The sequence below is a fragment of the Papio anubis genome, chromosome 14 (assembly GCF_008728515.1).
Source record: "Papio anubis isolate 15944 chromosome 14, Panubis1.0, whole genome shotgun sequence".
In the NCBI taxonomy this organism is placed as follows: domain Eukaryota; kingdom Metazoa; phylum Chordata; class Mammalia; order Primates; family Cercopithecidae; genus Papio; species Papio anubis.
This window is the reverse complement of record NC_044989.1, coordinates 32254526-32274999: the sequence shown is the minus strand read 5'-3', so window position 1 is coordinate 32274999 and position 20474 is coordinate 32254526. Positions and strand designations below refer to the sequence as shown.

At 35.0% G+C, this 20474-nt stretch overlaps 1 protein-coding gene across 18 annotated transcripts in view; it reads right to left on the bottom strand.

The window, feature by feature from the left end:
• Nucleotides 1-20474, bottom strand: part of BIRC6 (baculoviral IAP repeat containing 6) — a 258602-nt gene that overhangs the window by 160869 nt on the left and 77259 nt on the right. For 15 of the 18 annotated variants that reach the window (XR_002516594.2, XR_002516595.2, XM_021924741.2 and 12 more), the window contains 8 exons: nucleotides 19051-19229; nucleotides 17280-17413; nucleotides 16184-16345; nucleotides 15955-16086; nucleotides 14551-14648; nucleotides 12478-12625; nucleotides 11195-11328; nucleotides 6536-6682 (listed from right to left, as the gene is read on the bottom strand). Coding sequence is in view for 16 of the 18 variants with exons in the window: in XM_021924741.2 (XP_021780433.1) it covers nucleotides 6536-6682; nucleotides 11195-11328; nucleotides 12478-12625; nucleotides 14551-14648; nucleotides 15955-16086; nucleotides 16184-16345; nucleotides 17280-17413; nucleotides 19051-19229 (1134 nt within the window). In the remaining 2 variants the exon portion in view is untranslated. The remainder of the gene's footprint in view (nucleotides 1-6535; nucleotides 6683-11194; nucleotides 11329-12477; nucleotides 12626-14550; nucleotides 14649-15954; nucleotides 16087-16183; nucleotides 16346-17279; nucleotides 17414-19050; nucleotides 19230-20474) is intronic. The other 3 variants (XM_021924728.2, XM_021924736.2, XM_021924737.2) reach the window with 1 other exon arrangement.

Sequence of the window (20474 nt, the reverse complement as noted above, 5' to 3'; positions counted from 1 at the left end):
TTATTAATTCTAACAGTCAAGGGGAAACTGTTAGACTTGCTAAATCATTCATACCATGCTTGTATTTTGGGGTAATACACGTGGTTTTTAATACTGTGAACATTTACATTTAACTGATTTTAAAATCTAATGCCCAAATAATACAGGGAAAACCAAGTGAATCCCTACAAACAAACAGAAGATGTAAACAATCCAAGGAAAAATAAGCCATCCTGATACTACAGACTATAGAACTAATCAGAAATCTTTTGCACAATCCGAGTTTTCAATATCCTTTCTATTTTTATACTGCAAAGGGCCTCAAAAACTCTAGTTATAAAAAAAATAGGGCTCAGCCAGGTGCGGTGGCTGATGCCTGCAATCCCAGCACTTTGGGAAGCCAAGACGGGCAGATCACCTGAGGTCAGGAATTCGAGAACAGCCTGACCAACATGGTAAAACCCTGTCTCTACTAAAAATACAAAAATTAGCAGGGTGTGGTGGCAGGCACCTGTAATCCCAGCTACTCGGGAGGCTGAGGCAGGAGAACCACTTGAACCCAGAAGGCAGAGGTTACAGTGAGCCAAAATTGTGCCACTTCACTCCAGTTTGGCAACAGAGTGAGACTCCGTCTCAAAAAATATATGTGTATATATATATACACACACACACACACACACACATATATATATGATCAAGACAAAGATGAGTACTACTATTACCATTTCTGTTCAACAACATATAGGAAGACCTAGAAAGCACAATATAACACAAGGAAAAACCAATAATAAAATGATTAGAAAGAAAAAAGTAAAACTATTAATAGATGACATGATTGCAACATATTAAAAATTCTCTAAGAAACTACCAACTATCTACAAACTTTTAAAATAATATAGCACTGTCACCAGATGTGACAGTAACATATACAAACCAATTATAGTTTTATACACTAATAACAAATGAATGGAATGTAACATTAAAAGGAAGATCGCTTATAACAATATAACAATTAAATACATAACTAAGAATCTAAAAAAAAAACAAAAATGTATAACTATGTTGAAAACCAGAAAGCATAACCAAGAGAAATCAAAGACCTAAATATATTATAGAATATATACCGCCAGTGTGTATTCTGGATCACAGAAAAAAAAACACACACACAAGTGTTAATGCATTTAAAAGCTCAATATTAAGATGCCAACTCTCCTAAACTGATTTACATATAGACCCTAAATTTTAACAACAAGTATTTTGTGTAGAAATTGACAAACTAAATCTAAAATTCAAACAGAAATACAAAAGACCTAGAATAGCAACAACAATCTTTTTAAGAAAAAGAATATTCATAGGTTGTACTCGTAGGTACATACCCAAGAGAACCGAAAACACACATTGACCAAAAAAACAAAACAAAACAAAATTTAAAAACCTATCCAAAAATGTTCACAGCAGCATTAGACGTAACAGCCAAAAAGAAGAAATCACCGAAATATTCACCCATAGATGAATGCCTAAACAAAATGGAATATTCAGCCAGAAAAATGAGTAACGTACTGACACAGACTAAATGGATGAAACTCCAATCTACTGGTTGCCGGGAGATTGGAAGGGTTTGGGGAGAATGGGAGAAAACGCTAATGGATGAAGAGTTTCTTTCTGTAGTGATGGAAATGTTCTAGAATTAGATAGTGGTGATAACTGCATAACATTTTGAGTTTTATTTTTTAAGAAAATTAGAAAATCAATTTTTAGATTTTTACTATCAGATATAAACACTTAATATAAAGTTACACTAAGATAACAGAGGCTGGGCACAGTGGCTCACACCTGTAATCCCAGTACTTCGGGAGGCCAAGGCGGGCAAATCACTTGAGGTCAGGAGTTCAAGACCAGCTGAGCCAACATGGCAAAACCCCATCTACGCTAAACATCCAAAAATTCACTGATGGTGGTGCATGTCTATAATCCCAACTATCAGGAGGCTGAGGTGGGAGAATCACTTGAGCCCAGGAGGGGAGGCTGCAGTGAGCTACGATTGAGCCACTGCACTTCAACTTGGGCTACAGAGCATCTCACTCTGTATCAAACGAAAAAAAAAAAAAAAAAGAAGGCAATACAGTATTAACAAAAGACCAAATAAATGACCAATGAAACAGAAACAGACCCATATATACATGAGATACTTACTACAGAGGCAACACTACAGTAAAGTGGGAGCAGAGTAGTTTTCCCATAAATGATTAGATAGTAGAAGATAGAACAAGTATAAAAAAAAAAGATGGATTAGAAGAAAATATCCATAATTAACTAAGGAGACATAAAACAATTGAAAATTCTATCAGTTATGATGATGAGATATAGCGTATATAAAAATGAAGGCTCAAAAAGACAGGAGACAAAATGGAGCAGAAGCAATATTTAAAGAGTTAAGTGGCTATTTCTCTAAAGCTATGAAAGATATCAGTTAAAACTTCAGGAAGCTATCAACTTAAGATTCAAGAAGTCCTATCAATCTGAAGCGGAATAACCACACATGAAACCACATGTAGGAACATCACAGAAAAATTCTGAAAGCAAAAAAAGGGGAGAAGGGCAATCTCAGAAAGTTTGAGAAACGACCTCTAAAAAGCAATAATAAGACTGACAGATGACTTCTAACAAATACAATCTAAGCTAAAAGACAAGGAAAGATTACCTTTAAATCACTAGTAAAAATAACTAGTAACTTAGAATCCCTATAGAATTATTTATTATATTAAGTTTAATCATGTATTGAAAATCAGATGACACTGCAAAACTGATTATGTTAATTTAACTGATTACAACACTGGTTTCATAATAAATTATAATTAATTTAGGTAATTATGATCAGATATTAGATCTGTTTTGAAGTATTTTGGCAAAGAAAAAAAGAATAGCCAAATGTGAAAAAATAACAATGATATTGGAATTTGGATAATGGCTATGCTGCTTGTTCATTCGAGTATTCATAAAACTTTGAACTTTTTCCCAAAAAAACCTAATTGAATGTGTCATCAGTAAATAAGTACAAAAAGAGATATTAAGAGTATTTTTCAGACCTAAGAAAAATCATACCAGATAAAAGCTCAAAGACAAAGGAATAAAAAGCAATGAGAATGGAATTATGAGGTAAATTCAAGTGAATACTGAATATAAAAAATTATAATAATGTATTATGGGAATTTATATATACTTCTGGAATCCAGACTATATATTCTGGATTATGGGAATTAATTATGTATTATGGAAAAAACCATATACTTCTGGAATCAGAGTAAATACTGTGATCTCAATGATATAATTACTAAAAGAATGGTTCAAGAATAAAACGGAAAAACTGACCAGTAAAAAATATAACAAACCCTAAAAACAGAAAAGGAAGAAAAAGAAGCATGTAACCAACCATCAGGACAATGAGAAATAGAACAGTACATATAAAAAATCATGGCAGACTTAAACAGGAATATATCACTAATGACATTAAACGTAACTGAATTAAACTCTCCCACTGAAAGACAAAAGTATCAGGCTGGATTTTTAATAAATCCAACTACATGCCACTTATACAAAGTATATCTAAAACATAGGGAAACACTGAAAAGTTGAGAGTAAAAAGATGGAAAAATATATACCATACAAACAGCAGTCAAAGAAGGCTAGTGTTAACTAAGCAAACATCAGACGAGGTAAATCCTAGGAGAAATAGCAAACTTAAAGATAAAAAGATAACTCATGCCAGGTGCAGTGGTGTGTGCCTGCAATCCCAGGTACTTGCAAGACAGGGGCAAGAGGGGCATTTGAGCCCAAGACCAGCCTGGGCAACACAGCAAGACCCAATCTCAAAAAATAATAATAAAAGATAATTCATAATGATAGAAGAAATTTCCAAGAATTCACAACCATTCTAAATTTATATGATGGTCTCAAAATGTATAAAAATTGATGACAAAAAATAAACAAATCTACCATTTTTTTAACATACTGGCCTCATTAACTAAAAAACAAACAGGTAAAATAACCAATAAAGATAGAGAATCTGAAGAACACAATAAGCAAACTTGACCAAAAGGATATATAGAGTACACTTCACCAACAAGTGCAGAGTTAACATTATTAAGTATGGATGGAATATTTATAGAATTTGACCCTCTACAATTCTCAACAAATTTGCAAGATCAATAATCTGAGTATTTGACTCCACAGCATTTAAATAGGAACCAACAGCAAAAAGATTACTTACTGAAGCTGAATATATGAATACCCTATGACAGTGAATCAACTTCTACATTCCTATTCAAAAGTATATCCATCAGTACTACTAGCTCCACAATGAAACAACTCAAATGTTTATCAGCAGTATACAAACCAATAGTGGACGCATAAATTTTGTTTTATTCGGACAACAGAATTCTAAACAGCAACGAAAAAGAACCAACTGTCTATACGCAATGATATAGATTAATGTCATAATCATAGGATTGAAAAGAAGGCCGACCAAATATACATATATGTGCAATTCTATGTTATACAGACCTTACTCAATCACTATTCAAGAAAGCATCATTAAGTGGTTATTCATAGAAATCAACAAAAACCAAGAAGTAACTACTCTAAAAGGATGATGTTTAGCTTCTGGAGAAAATGAGGAAGAAATAAATGGAAGTGGTCATGAAGACACCCTTTGGGGTGCTAGAAATGTTCTTTCTTTACTTATCAGTCGTCACATAGACAATGTGTACCATGACAAACTACTGAGCTGTGCAATTATTTTCTGCACTTTTCCGCATAGGTATTATATTAATATTAACATGTTTCAAAAAAGTAAACAGGAAGTTGAGAGACTACAATCATCTTTCAGCTCCTTATAATCACTAGTCAGCACTTTGCCTTAACATTTAATAAAAATCTCTCTTTAGGCAGTTTCATTTTGCGTGAAATAAAGAGGTGGTGGCATATATATACACAGACTACCTCTGTAAAGACAAGAAACTGGTTCCATTGCTTGCTTTGCAGGAGGAGAAATGGGTGGGGAGTGTGGAGAAATACTTCTTCAAACCTAACCTTTTATCTTTTAAAAATTATGTGCCTTCTAAAAGCATTACTTACGCAAACACATGAATTTTCTTAAAATAAAATAAAAATCCAGGATACTTAATTTCTTTTTCTTTCTGAGATGGAGTCTCACTCTGTCACCCAGGCTAGAGTGCAGTAGCACAATCTCAGTTGACTGCAACCTCCACCTCCCAAGTTCAAGCAATTCTTGTGCCTCAGCCTCCCAAGCAGCTGGGACTACAGGCACCTGCCACCACACCCAGTCATAATTGTTGTATTTTTAGTAGAGATGGGGTTTCACCATGTTGACCAGGCTTGTCTCAAACCAGGATACTTAATTTTTTTTTTTTTTTTTTAAGACGAGTCTTGCTATTTGCCCAGGCTGGAGTGCAGTGGCGCAATTTTGTCATGGCATGTTTCTATTCTAATGTAAATGTAAAAGTTTCTACAAAATAACTCTATATTCCAAGAAAACAAATATAAATTAATTTTGACCTTTCTAGAATCACCATATAAAGGAAATATAAGGTTTTTATCTAAAAAGCTCATATTCACTACACAAACTGTGAATTTCACATAGTAGTTACCTCCACAATTGGATACATAAGGCAATTCCTAACAAAAAGACACTCAAATAAAGAACTGATAAATTCCTTTTAAAACCTCTTGCTATTCTGAAACCAGCTAAGATTAAATTTTTCATGACTTTTGTAGCAAACCATTTTTGCTTTTTGTTAAAACTGTTGAGGAGACTAAGATGGTACCCAATTACACAAAACCATCAACAGAAGAATCACGTTAAGACAATATTCAAACCCTTCAGTGACTAATATAGACATAAAATCATAAACCAATCTTCTTAATTGAAAGACTTCTATTATTCATACTGCAATAGAAGTAACTCTAAATAAACACCGATCTTCCTACGTGAGGAGGAAAAAAAATCACAGAAAACAAGAAAGAAAATAAACAAGTTTCCACTGATTGACGGTCAAAAACTTAATCTTTAAGTGAAGGTATTTAACACACCAAGAACATCACATATTCAACAAACCCAAAGAGTACCTCATCACATATTCAAGGTAGTTTTAAACTAGTTCGAAAAACAGTATTCCCTCTTTACTCATATCAACCTTCTCAAAAACATCATTCCATAGTAGAAAACATGTAGTCTATTTTTACTCTTCCACTTCCACCATATTTGATATTTTTCAAATTAAAAAATTTCTGAAAGTGCATACACATAAAAACAGAATGATTTAAGACAGTGTTCTAAGTGGGTACAGGGAGAAAAAAAACCTATGAACTGACTTAGCAAAGAATATAAAACAATTTATATTTCCCCCAAATGTCTCTCCCACAAATAAATTTCCACTTAACATAACAGCAATGAAAATTACATAATTAGAACTAATATTTAAATACATAAATATCACTTTATTACTGCATAAAGTATATAATAAAAGAAGGTATATACCAGTAAACGTACTTGCATCATCCCTTTCTATTCTGGTTCCATCACTAGTTGACACACAAGTAAAGTGCAGAGGTTCAACTTCCAAAAGTCCAGTGAGAGATGTGAAACTACCCTCAGCAGCTGTGCAACTACTGACCTTTCCATTTCCTAATGGCAAAAGACAAGTTTTATAATATGTGAAGATAATTTTTAAAAAGCAATAGTCATAACAATAATTACAGCTGCAACTTCAATTTTAATTAGAACATACAAATACACAACTCTTACACAGTGCTTGAATCACGGGCATGGTATTAAGAAAACTGACAAAACAGCAGACACCAGTTCCCCTGCTACAAAAGCAGATTTGGATAAAAGCAACTTAGTAGCCCTTCACATTAACAGAAACATGAGTGGTAGTTTCCTATAACATGAAACTTATATTTAGTAACAAGTGATTTCAATTTCAAATGGGGTGAAAAAAGTAGTAAATCAGCTACTGACATTAGCTATCACATATGTAAAATCAGAATACATTCTATGATGTCAACTGCATAAGACATAAAACAAAGGACGATCATTTCAAAATATTAACAAGATTTATACATTGTTTCTTGTATTTTGTTCATATTATCAGTTTTATAGAATAAGGCACACTACTTCATAGTCACAAAAATAGTTTAAGCTAGCATAAGTAGTTTTTAAAAGAAAAAACCATGTAGCCACAACTATATGACCAATAAAACCACAGCAAGAAGACTGGAGGGAAGAACACAAATGAATTCACAAGGACTGTGTATGTAGTTTGGGAAGACAAGGATTATATTCACTACTCTCCAATTTTTTTTTTTGAAATTAGCACTCATATAAACAGAATTCACAGATGAAAAGAATGGGGAGATATAAAAACTGTCATTAACAGCTGAAGGATTGTCAAATACAAGAATAAACTATCATAACCTTGTTTTCCAGTGTCTTATTGGGGGTCAGCATAGGGCCTTACACGTGTTCCGAAAAATGCTTATTGCACACTTACTTAATCCAAGAATTGGGAAACCGAAGAGTAAAAGGATAAGCCCCAGTCCTCATGAAGACTATATTCTATGTTAGTGATTATTAGGAATTAACGCAACTTTTTTTTTAAGCTGCAAGGTTTTACTTCAGAGAAATTTAAAGGACTTGTAAGTCAAGGGGCAATCAATACTAAGTCATGGGATAACAAAATGCTTCTCTGATGAAATGAAGGCATTCATGGGAAGAATAAGAGAGTTTTATATATTTGTTCCCTTGAAGTGGGAGAAAAGCCATGCAGAAAGAACATGAGTGAAATCCCCACAGTAAAGAAACATGGCACATTTAAGGAACTGAAAGAACAATATGGCTAGAGGGAACAGTTCTCAATTCTAAGATCCCTCTACATATCTTTAAAATATTAAGAACCCTGAAGAGCTCTTGTTTTCATTGTTTTACTGGTACTTACCATTGTAGAAATTTTAAGATGTGAAATTTAAATATTAATTCATTTAATAATAAACGCATTAAATGTTAAAATAGCATAATTTGATGAAAAATAACTGTTCTCTGAAGCAAAAATAATTTAATGAAAAAAGTGACAATGTTTTACCTATTTAAAAATCTCTTTAAAATGTGAAGTATCAGAGGATACTTGGATTCTCCTACCTGCCTCTGCATTCGACATGTTGTAATATGTCATTTTAGTAGAAGTAGGTGAAAAAATCTGGCCCAACACAAATATGTAGTTGGCAAAAGAATACTTTAACATACTTGCATATTCAAAAACTTGACAAGTGGTAATTTCTTAAAGGTTACAATGTGGTATCTGAAATCTTACCAATGAACTTCTCAAGCTCTGTTACATTAAGATCAGCTGATATATCTTATACTTTTAAGGAACTTTACCCATACATAATGGTGAAACCAATGCATTGATCATTTGGAAAATATTGGCTCACCACTGTATACAAATATTCCAAATGTTGACACATTTCATTATCCAATATTGGAAAATTATGCTCTCTAATATCAGATCCCATGAGAAAAGTGCACATACTGGGAAGCTATCAAGCTCACTATGGGAGATATGTTTCTCATTCACTTTTCAAAAAACACTGTCAAGTAACACAGTGTAAATGAGCGTAGTTTGTCTGTCAGTCATTACTGCAAATAAAAACGGTATTCCAAGAATCAAGCAAGTAGTTCAGCTTGTAACTCAACTGCACAATTCCCTGAAACAAGCATGGTACTTTGGCATGCCACAGAAGTACTCTATGCATATGTATCATTCATCTCAGAATAAAAGATGTGTATTCATGGGTTAAAATTTTAATAAAATTAATAATTTTTACTGCATCAAGGGCATTTTAAAATGAAACTGACGTTTTTATTACAAGTGCATAGTGAATAACACCATGTTTTTTCACAATTGATAAAAATGTCAATGAAATCAAAAAGACAAATAACATCATTCTACTATCATCAAAATAGTTATGACCATATAGATCCCCTTAATGATCTCAGGAACCCTTTGGGGGTCTATAGAACACACTTTGAGAACCACAGGGCCAAAGAAGACTAAACAGGGCAATGACACAAGATAAAGTGGCAAGGAAAAGACAGTCAAATCATTTAGGATTTTCTATGCTGTATTACAAACTCTGAACTTCAGAAGATGGGAAGACATGAGAAGTATTCTAAGGAGAAAGGTAAAGTAATTGAACGATCACACTCAATGCAATGTGGAGAATGTACTGAAGTGAGGCAAGAATAGATGTAGGAAGACCACTGTGAAAGCTATTACTGTAGTCTGGGTTCAAGATGACTGTAACTTGTGATCATGAGAAGTAAGAGAGTGAACAAACTCGAAATACAGTCAGCTCTCTTTATCTGTGGGTTTGGTGTCCATGGATTAACCAACTACAGACAGAAAATATTCAGGGGAAAAAAATGAATGGCTGAGTCTGTTACAGCCTTTTTTTCTCGTCATTATTCCCTACACAATACAGTATAACAAGTACTCATGTAGCATTAAAATTGTATTAGGTATTATAAGTGATGTTGAAACAATTTAAGGCACACAGCAGGATATGCGTAAGTTGTATACAAACTGCACTACACCATTTTTTATAAGGGACTTTAGTATCTACAGATTTTGTTGTCCGCTAGGAGTCCTGGAACCAATTCCCCACGGATAGAGAGGAACAACTGCGTACACTAGTGGAAAAATAGGTGCCATATGGTGGTATCCTCAATGTGGGAGATAAGAAAGATATAAGCATCAAGAATGACTCTCACATTTCTGTCTTGTGCCACAGATGCCAATAAGAACAACAAAAACAAATGCTGTAGAAAGACTAATAATGAGGAACAACATGATGAGACATTAAAGTGGAGACATATCATGATTTCTAAATCCCTTGTTCTGAGTCTTCTTTACTCATTTGCAAACTTGACTACCTCAGAGTTTGGAATGAACCTTACAGTCTTTCCCTTACACTTTTACCCTAACAGATTTAACTGCTTCTTTTGGTATACTGAAGGCCTTGGTATCTCCAATTCTAGTCTCTCCTCTTAGTTCCAATCATAAATTGCAATGGCCTAATTGATGCGTCACTTGGATAGAGAAGACAGAAAATGGTGAGATGGGCATAAGGCAATCAGAGCCTAAGGCATCAAATACAGCAATAACATATATCCAAGTCAACATAAGTAATTAAAAAGCAAGTGACAGACCGGTATGTGTAGTATGATCTATCATTAGAAGCTATATTAACGAATACGGGTAGCAAACAAGTTTAAATAGCTAAACATCCAGATAACAATAGTAACTTAAGAGGGTGGAAAGGTTGGGGTTGAGGCATTTAACATTTCATTTATATTTCGGTATTTGATTTTTTTTATTTTGCTTTTATCATACCTCATAAGTTACTTTTCAACAAAATTGAACTTCTCCCTCAAAATTTATTTATATCTGGTTATTAATCTGTTTGCAAATTTTCTAACATTTTTGTTTCCTAACAACATTTGTAGTAAGTGTAATTAGATGGAAGAAAAAAATGAAATGGTCACTGTTTTATCTAACAAAAATAGACAGTAAATTTTAGCACTTAAAATGATTATGTAAATAGTTATGCATACATCCGAAAAACACATTCTTCAGAAAGTATAAAAGGATATATGTAATGTATACAAAGCTTACCTCAAGAAAGTGACAGATGCAGAAAATTATCTTTTGTTTGTGCATCCTTATTTATTACAGTAAGTATAGATTACTAATTTTGTATTTTTGAAATAGGAAATTTTTTTAACTTTATAAAGGCAGCAAAGATATATCGAATAAAACTGAAAAGTCTACAACAAATAAATCAAATTTTAAATAGTCTCATATAAGCATTAAAATCACAGTGAAATGAAATGCATAACAGAAACAAAAAATTAAAGTCACAACCCTTTCAAACATGACTTTAATATACTGGGATTTTCTTCAGGGGGAAAGAGGAAGTTAAGAACTTCTAGCAAATATTTTAATGATTCATATGTTAAGTTCTAAGGAATTTTAGTTTTCTAAAGAAAAAACATCATGACTACAATCTGTTAAGTCAAATGGCAACTTAAATCCAAGATACAACATTCAGAATTTCCTTTAATAAAAGAAATCACTACCTGAAAGGACATCTGATAAATCAATTTCATCTGACTGGACACCAATGCTGCTGTTATAAACATTTTTACAAGAGGAGCCACTCATCTCCAAATCAAAGAGGACTGGATCAAATGGTGAGCTATATAATCCATATCTGAAAAACAAAATAATGCACTAACGATTTTCCTTTCAGCCATCTAATTAACAAATTACCTTTACTTAGTTTTAAAAGCAGTCTAACAGCGCCGAGGGAGATGCTGACTACATTTGACCCCTCAAATTCAGTGAATCTCAACTATGTTCCCTGCAATCTATACTCTAAAGGACACTGTCCAGAGACTCAACATATGTGATTCCAATACGCTGGCAACTAAGGTACTAAGACTGCCACCTGCAGACTGAAGCGAGGGTAATCAGGCACCATTCTCTCCCCTGAATCATTACAACATAGCCTCAAGTACAAAGGCTTTGAGTAAAATGTTATCAAAATCAGAACATCTAATCTAGGAAATTCTAAAATCTCTGCTCTAAATAAAGGAATGCCCTACTTCAAACGTAGACCATCAGGCAAGAACTTAAATCTAACCTTTTGCTATTGCTTAATTCATCATGTTACAAGTTTTAAAATATAAGTAGCAGGTAGAAGAATACTAGTTATGGGACAATAAGTGATTCACATAATTCCATCTATAAAGTGCATAGAGAAACAGACACATTACATTCTTCTTCCATTAGCAGGGGATACCACTTTTCAGTATTAAATAAAATTAGCCCTCTGAATAATTATCATAAGGATTTATCAAACTGTTAAAGAGTAATTTCTGGCTGGGGACGGTGGCTCACGCCTGTAATCCCAGCACTTTGGGAGGCCGAGGCGGGCAGATCAACTGAGGTTGGGAGTTCACGAACAGCTTGACCAACATGGAGAAACCCCGTCTCTACTAAAAATACAAAATTAGCCAGGCCTGGTGATGCATGTCTATAATCCCAGCTACTCGGGAGGCTGAGGCAGGAGAATCGCTTGAACCCGGGAGGCAGAGATTGTGGTAAGCAAGATTGCGCCATTGCACTCCAGCCTGGGCAACAAGAGCGAAACTCAGTCTCAAAAAAAAAAGTAATTTCTGAGAAAACAGAAGAAAATAAAACCTCAGGCTACTATCATGTGGAAAAAGTAAGGTATAAACTAAACATTTTTGCAAGAAAAATACTATTTTCAGCATATATATATAAAATAATAGTTCTCTGCAACGGCGTGATCATACTCAGAGACGCCTGCTATTAATCATTAGATATACTAAAATACCTTGTCTGAAGTAAAGCTTCCATTGGCGTTAGCCTGTCCTGTAACTGTCTGGACACTGCAGTAAGCAAAGATGCACAAGCTGTACTGCATCCAGCCAGATCTTCATCTTTCACATAATTCAGTAAGACAAAATACCAATAGACAGAACCTGGAAACAACAACAACAAAATAAATGTTTCTTTTTCCTCCTTTTCCTCTAATAATGAGAATTTAAGATTACCTGTTTATCAGAATACCTCCTTTTGCTAAAAAGATACTCCTTTTTCTGGAAAAAAAATCTTATGGGCAATTTACAAAGACAACTCCTTGGAGGGATCGAAGAGGACACTTAAAATATAAACACACTGACGCACAGTCTTACACTAAGAATTTCAAATATTTCTGAAGAGTTTCATAAAGTCAACATAGGCATTTAGGTGTATAATAATGTGAGATGACTCTGAGGGACAGTTCAAAATAGCTGAAAAAGTGAGGAGACTGCAGGTCCTTCAAGTCATCCTTACCGAAATACTGTTTCTCTGTACAAAACTTTTTAAAAATAGAGGATGGCAGTGAGCTTCAAATAGCCCATTTTAGTGAATGAATGGGGAATAAAATTATTCTATAATGTGTTAGGTACAGATCAACATTGCTTAAAAGATTATCATGACAAGTGTATTTTTGCTTTTTTTTATTAACTGCTACATACATGCCAAAATTTAAGCATCCTAACTTTAAAACTATCCTTAAGAAGCTTTTAAACATTAGAGACTATCGTTAACTAGTTGTAATGAGCAACTGAGTCAACATGTTCTATTCCAGAGTTAATAGTTGTAGCCACAATATGTTCCATGTAAATATAAACACACTTTATCTAAATTAAGAGAATGATATAACTTTTTAACAACTCTGAACAAGCTTTTTTTTTTAAACACAAACATGAAATCTTTATGAAATACATAACTCACTGAGGTACTTGTTGAATAGGTTGTTTTTTTAAACTCCTGGCCTCAAGCAATCCTTCCTCCATGGCCTCCCAAAGTGCTGGGATTACAGGTGTGAGCCACTGTGCCCAGCCTGAATGGTTTGTTTTTTAATAAAACAGATTGTGAAAAATATCTATCAATAAAATTTGACTTAAAAAGGCCAAATTAGTAGCCCTTCATAGTAACACTATGTACTAGCAAAAACAGTAAGCATCTTTAAAAATCTTCATTACCTTATGTATGTGGTATTTTAGAGAACTGCTTTATGAATTCCTACTTGATAACTACATTCATTCTTTTTTGATACACAATAATTGCACATATATAGGGGGTACATGTGATGTTTTGAAATATGTATGCGATGCATAATGATCAAATCAGGGTATTTAGGATATCCGTCACCTCTCTGCATTGGGAACATTTCAAATCTTTTAACTATTCTGAAATATACCACAAATTACAGTCACCCTACCATGCTATCAAACACTAGAACTTATTTCTTCTAACCATACGTTCATACTCATTTATCAACTTCTCTTCAAATCCCACTCACACCCTCCCAGACTCTGGTATCCATCATTCTACACTGTACCTCCCATTACATTCATTCTTGAAAGGCATTTCCACAGAGTCCTCAGGTGCTTTAAAACAACAACAACAACAACAACAACACTGGCCCCTTTTAGGAAATTCCAGTTTGCCATAGTTCCTACCAATCACACAAAACATATGTGTGTGCAGTGACACCTGGACCGTTTTACTTATTTATGTCACCTCCCTGGCACATGCTGGAATTCTAGCTTCTGACATCTGATCTGTTATAGTCAGTAAACAACCAAACAACTCAATGATTGTAATGAAGTACAGAAAAATAGTTATGAATTAAGATGACTTGATAGTAACGTAACTGTCCCATCGATCTTTTCCTTGGAGTATTATTGATGGAGTATATGCCCACCCAGCCACAATCTATCAATCCCTTCAAAAAATACAGATAAGCTACAGAAAAGTGAACTTTAATAGAGAAAACATAGTTACAAAATAATCCCAAGTAATATATATGAGATGTTCCATATGACTACAACTATTTGTGATTAATTTTACATACCACCAGTTGCTGCTGCAGGTAAAAACGACATATTATCAAGTAAAGCCTTCAACAGAACAGATCCAAATCCTGGTTGACATGGGTCACATTTGCCATTACTGAAAAATTTTTTAAAAGAAAAATTGTAAAGACATTACTCAAGGTCTAAATTGTACCCTAAACCTGGTGTGGTACTTAAAAAATCTTAGCTCTATAAAATACCAAAAGATAACAGGGACTGATTATACTAAGGATCATTGTAAATTTTTTCTTATGCATTAAACCATTATCTTTACAACAGTCAATACTGACCATTAGCTCTTAGACACTTCCTAGATACGGCAGCAAGTAGGAACCTTTAAACATTAAGAACCCGTATATGCAGTTTCAATTTCTACGGTTTCAGTTATACATGGTCAAGTACAGTTCAAACACAGGTGAGTACAGTACAATAAGATATTTTGAGAGACCACATTCATATAACTTTTATCATAGTATATTATCATAACTGTTCTATTTTATTAGTAGCTATTGCTAATCTCTTACTATGTCTAGTTTATAAATTAAACTTTACTGCAGGTATGTACATATAGGAAAAAAACAATACCATATATATGGCTCAGTACTAGCTACAGTTTCAGGTATCCACTGGGGAGGGGAAGGGTCTTGGGACACATTCCCTGGGGACCAGGGCAGACTGTTCTAATTTGTTTCAGGGTTTAGAAAAAAGGGGTCTGCACAATGCTACAAAAAAAGTCGGTAAGATTGTTATATAAGAGAGAAAACACTTTAGGGCAAGAAAAGACAACCAAGGAAAATAGGAGTGAAAGGGGTGTAAGAGTTCCCTTGCCAAATTCTCCAAACTGCTACTAATAGGCAGAGAAGTTCAGCAGACTTCTTTTCTTAAAAGTTAAATAGGCCAGGCGCGGTGGCTCACACCTGTAATCCCAGCACTTTGGGAGGCTGAGGCGGGCAGATCACGAGGTCAGGAGATCAAGACCATCCTGGTTAAAATGGTGAAACCCCATCTCTACTAAAAATACAAAAAAAAATTAGCTGGGCACGGTGGTGGGCGCCTGTAGTCCCAGCTACTCGGGAGGCTGGGGCCGGAGAATGGCATGAACCCGGGAGGCAGAGCCGGCAGTAAGCCGAGACAGCGCCACTGCACTCCAGCCTGGTCAACAGAGTGAGACTCTGTCTCAAAAAAAAAAAAAAAAAAAAGTTAAATACCCTTATTTAACATGACACTTTCGCCTAAGAACCCAAAATTCTTGCTAAGATTATCAACAATCTTCATCAACTTTGGAAATTCTCTTAAATTACACATACATTAAACAAGGATCAAATTACACTATAAACAAGGTATCACCCACTAAATTGCAGGTGTACCTAGAAAGTATGCTTTCAACTTAAAAACATACCAACCTAATGCACAAGGCTAGAAATCGGGCACACTTATGGGCTATACTTCGTCCTGCCTCAAAGAAGCAAACACGTACGATGTCTGACAGACATTTTCGTGTTTTTGAAAGTAAGCTCTCATTTCCTTCCTTTGAGCTGCAAAACAATAGCAGACATTTAGACTCATCTTGTATTTTCAATCAAAACATCCAAAAGGCAATCAACAGTGGTAAGCAAAATTTTAATTATTAACCTTCCAGGTCCATTTGAATGAACTCCAGCTAACCAACAGAGAGTATCCAACACAAGGCTCTGGGCATGTTCTGTGATCTGGCCATCATCTGTTTTTCTGCAAAGAGTGTTAAGAAGCTTCTCATGAAATTCTGAAAACTGTAACATGGCACATCGTTGCACTCTACAAAAAAAGAAAATATAAAGACATTACCAACCAAAACAGAACAACTAAAGCTATCACAACCTGGCTGGTAATGTAATGTTTCATTTTAAATCATGAACATCGCAAGTACATTTAAAAACAATTAATAGGCCGGGCGCGGTGGCTCAAGCCTGTAATCCCAGCACTTTGGGAGGCCGAGGCGGGCGGATCACGAGGTCAGGAGATCGAGACCATCCTGGCTAACATGGTGAAACCCCGTCTCTACTAAAAATACAAAAAACTAGCCGGGCGTGGTGGCGGGCGCCTGTAGTCCCAGCTACTCGGAGGCTGAGGCAGGAGAATGGCCTGAACCTGGGAGGCGGAGCTTGCAGTGAGCCGAGATTGCGCCACTGCACTCCAGCCTGGGTGACACAGCGTGAGACTCCGTCTCAAAAAAAAAAAAAATAAAAAATAAAAAAAAATAAAAACAATTAATAGCTATACGTCAAGTATTTCATTTGTAGAAAAAAAATTTTTTAATTACATTTACAATAATGTGTTATAATGTAATAAGGAATGTGCATAATTTCTTTTTGTTTTGTTTTCTCCAGAAATTGGGTGTCTCTCTGTTGTCCAGACTGGACTCAAACTCTTGGGGGTTCAAGAGATTCTCCTACCCCCACGTCTTGAGTAGCTGGGACTACAGGTACACGCTCCCTTGCCTGACGAGTGTATGTCAAATTAATATCTATCATCCATTTCTGCTACATAACAAGCACTGTGCAGACACAAGAGATAAACCAATGAAGTATAAAGACGACTCATACTCTCATCAAGATTATAATTATTTAAGAAAAATTAACAAACAAAAATTTTCAGGTAAAAGATTTTTATATTTGTGTGTCTATGTGTGTGTTGCTATGTTTTGCACTTTCATTACTGTAAGAATAGCAAGATAATGCAATGAAATTACCTTTCCTTAGCAATTGATGTTTTCTTAAATCTTCGAATGGTGACAGAGACCTCTTGAAGTAAATCACAGCCCCGGAGGTTTTCAGATTTACGGGTGCCACTTGTATTTTCATTCTTAACATTAGATGATTTTTCCTAAACATTATAAATAATAATAAAATTCAAAAAAAAAAACTAAACTAAAAATCATTTACCATTAAAGTTATAAAATAAAGGAAAATAATTGAATTGTGGCCATCAAAACATAAATCTCAAATTAAAATGATAGCTTTTACCCTCATATTCAGTAAATGACTAATTTTCTCCGGAATTACAATAGGGGAAAAAAAGAAAGACACAGCCACTATTTTAAAGGCAATAACCCAATGATTACAGATGATAAAACCAAAGTCCTAAGTCCAATTCCCGCTGGCTGCAGTGGCTCAGGCCTGTAATCCCAGCGCTTTGGGAGGCCAAAGCAGACAGATCACTTGAGCTCAGGAGTTCGAGAACAGTCTGACGAACACAGTGAAACCCCGTCTCTACCAAAAAATACAAAAGTTAGCCAAGCATGGTGGCAAGTGCCTTTAATCCCTGCTACTTGGGAGGCTGAGTCAAGAGAATCACTTGAACTCAGGGGGTGGAGGCTGCAATAAGCTGAGATTATATCGCTGCACTCCAGCCTGGGCAACAGAGCAAGACTGTCTCAAAAATACTAATACTAACACTAATAATAATAATAATAAATAATAAAATAACTACGTGAGATATGTCAGGCTCCCCAATTGCTAAGGTTCACTTACTTTCAATATTTAAAAAAGGGAGATAACAGAACCTGCTATGACTACCTCAGAGTTATAACGAAGATTACATCAGATAAAGTATACAGAAGTCCTTGAAAAACTGGAAGACCTATATATATATGTAAGATGATTGGTATTACTGATCAGTATCAGTATGATACCTTATGAATAATGATGATAAACAAAACCTCCTTCCTGAGTTCCACGAAATCCAAGATAAGTCAATTGTAAAGAGCTGCACAGTTCACAGCTACTTTCAGAAAATCAACCATGAGGATTAGAACCTCTCTTAAAATTATTCCCCAACTTCTTTCTGTATACTCCCAAATATTCACCAAAAACAAGATTGTGAGTTGCCAACAGAGGGCATATGAAAAAACTCTCATACCAAAAAAAATAAACATTATGGTCTAAAATAATTATAAAGGGAAATATCTGCTAACAATTACTCTCTACTCAGTACACATTATAAAAGCTAGGTAATTTGCCTAAAGTTAATTCAGGCTGGGTGCAGTGGCTCACGCCTGTAACCCCAGCACTTTGGGAGGCCAAGGTGGGCAGATCACCGGAGGTTAGGAGTCGAGACCAGACTGGCCAACATGGTGAAACCCCGTCTCTACTACAAATACAAAAATTAGCTGGGCGTGGTGGCACATGCCTGTGATCCCAGCTACTAGGGAGGCTAAGGTGGGAGGATGGCTTGAACGTGGGAGGCGGAGGTTGCAGTGAGCCAAGTTTGCGCCACTGCATTCCAGCCTGGGGGAAAGAGTGAGACCCCATCTCAAAACTACGAAATAAAATAAAATAATAAAGTTAATTCAAAACATTTCTCTTTCCAAATATATTTAAGTCACTCCAAAGAAAAAATACAGACAAATCAAGTGTATAGTAAAACATCACTGAAGGGTCATACTACTTCTAACAGTGTGTTAAATCTGATCCACAATGTTTACAACAGTATTGTTATTGCTCAAAATGACAGTTTCATACCTTGCCTGCTGCAACTTTAGCCAAAAGTGAAGCAAGTGAGTAACCCTTGTTACTCTGGTGTTTTAGGGATGGAAGCCTTACTACAGGACGTATTCCACCATTACAAATCTCTTCTGTTCCTCTTTCATTCACTGCCTTGACGTGGATTAAAAACGAACGATATTTTCCTCCTGCCATACCTAGAGAAGTGGAGTAGAATGGGGAAAATAACTGAATCACCAATAAATTCCACTGTTTTTCATCTTCATAGAACAAGATCAACAACTAACTCCACAAAAAGTACAGTAGGCCAGAACTTTCAAATTATACTGTTTGAGCAGAAGAAAGTTGAACCACCTGCACATGCTGTCAGCAAAAAACAATGAACAAAGGAATGATGTGAATAGTATAAAACCATTATCTTTGACTAACTGAGATAAACATTTGGCATGTTTCTTCCCCAATCTTATTCATTTTAATGGTAAAAATGTTGTAAACTACACACACACAAACACACACACACAAAACTGTCATTAAGCTATCATCCAGATAATTACAGAATATATATCCATCCAGTCTTCTTGTGCATACATGTACACACATCCACATATATGTGCATATATACACATAGCATTACAGTACTGATGGTTAAAAATGTGCATGCAGGCTTTGGAGTCACTACCTGGGTTTGGATAAAGGCTCTGCCATTTATTAGGCACGTGACAAATTATCCTCTCTGTGGCTCAGTTTTTTAATGTAAAATGATACTAATAGTTCCTACCTCAGAGTTAACTAAACTACTCTTAACTGTGCTTGGCACAAAGAAAGCACTCAAATAATTATTATCACTAGTACGTGTTTTACATTAACTAAACGGGGATACTATACAATCTATATATAAAATACATTTCTTAATTATCATCAAATTACTACATCTGCCAGCAAACTATCAGTCTGTTGCTGCATTACCAGGTATTAAATCTTTTCAAGATTATAAATGCTATCACTCTACTTAGCTACCTGCCTGCTGTGCTAGCACTACACTGTTACATTTTTCTTAACACTACTGTACTATTCTCTGTGTTGTGGTATCTGACATTCTGTTTCAAAATTTCTTTGGCCAATGTTACCCCTTTACTCTTCCATAAAAACTTAGCACTTACCTTGTTCAGTTTCAAAGATGTTAGGGAGAATTTTATGGAAAAAAATCTTAGTATACTCTAAGAAAATTAATACTTTTAACAGTACTGAGGCTTTCCAAACACATGTAATTCTATACTCCATTTTGTCAAAATCAGCACTTTTGGCCAGATGTGGTGGCTCACACCTGTAATCCTAGCACTTTGGGAGGCCAAGGTAGGAGGACCCCTTAAGCCTAGGAGTTGGAGACCAGCCTGGACAACACAGGGAGACTGTGTCTCTAAAAAATAAAAAATTTTTTAAAA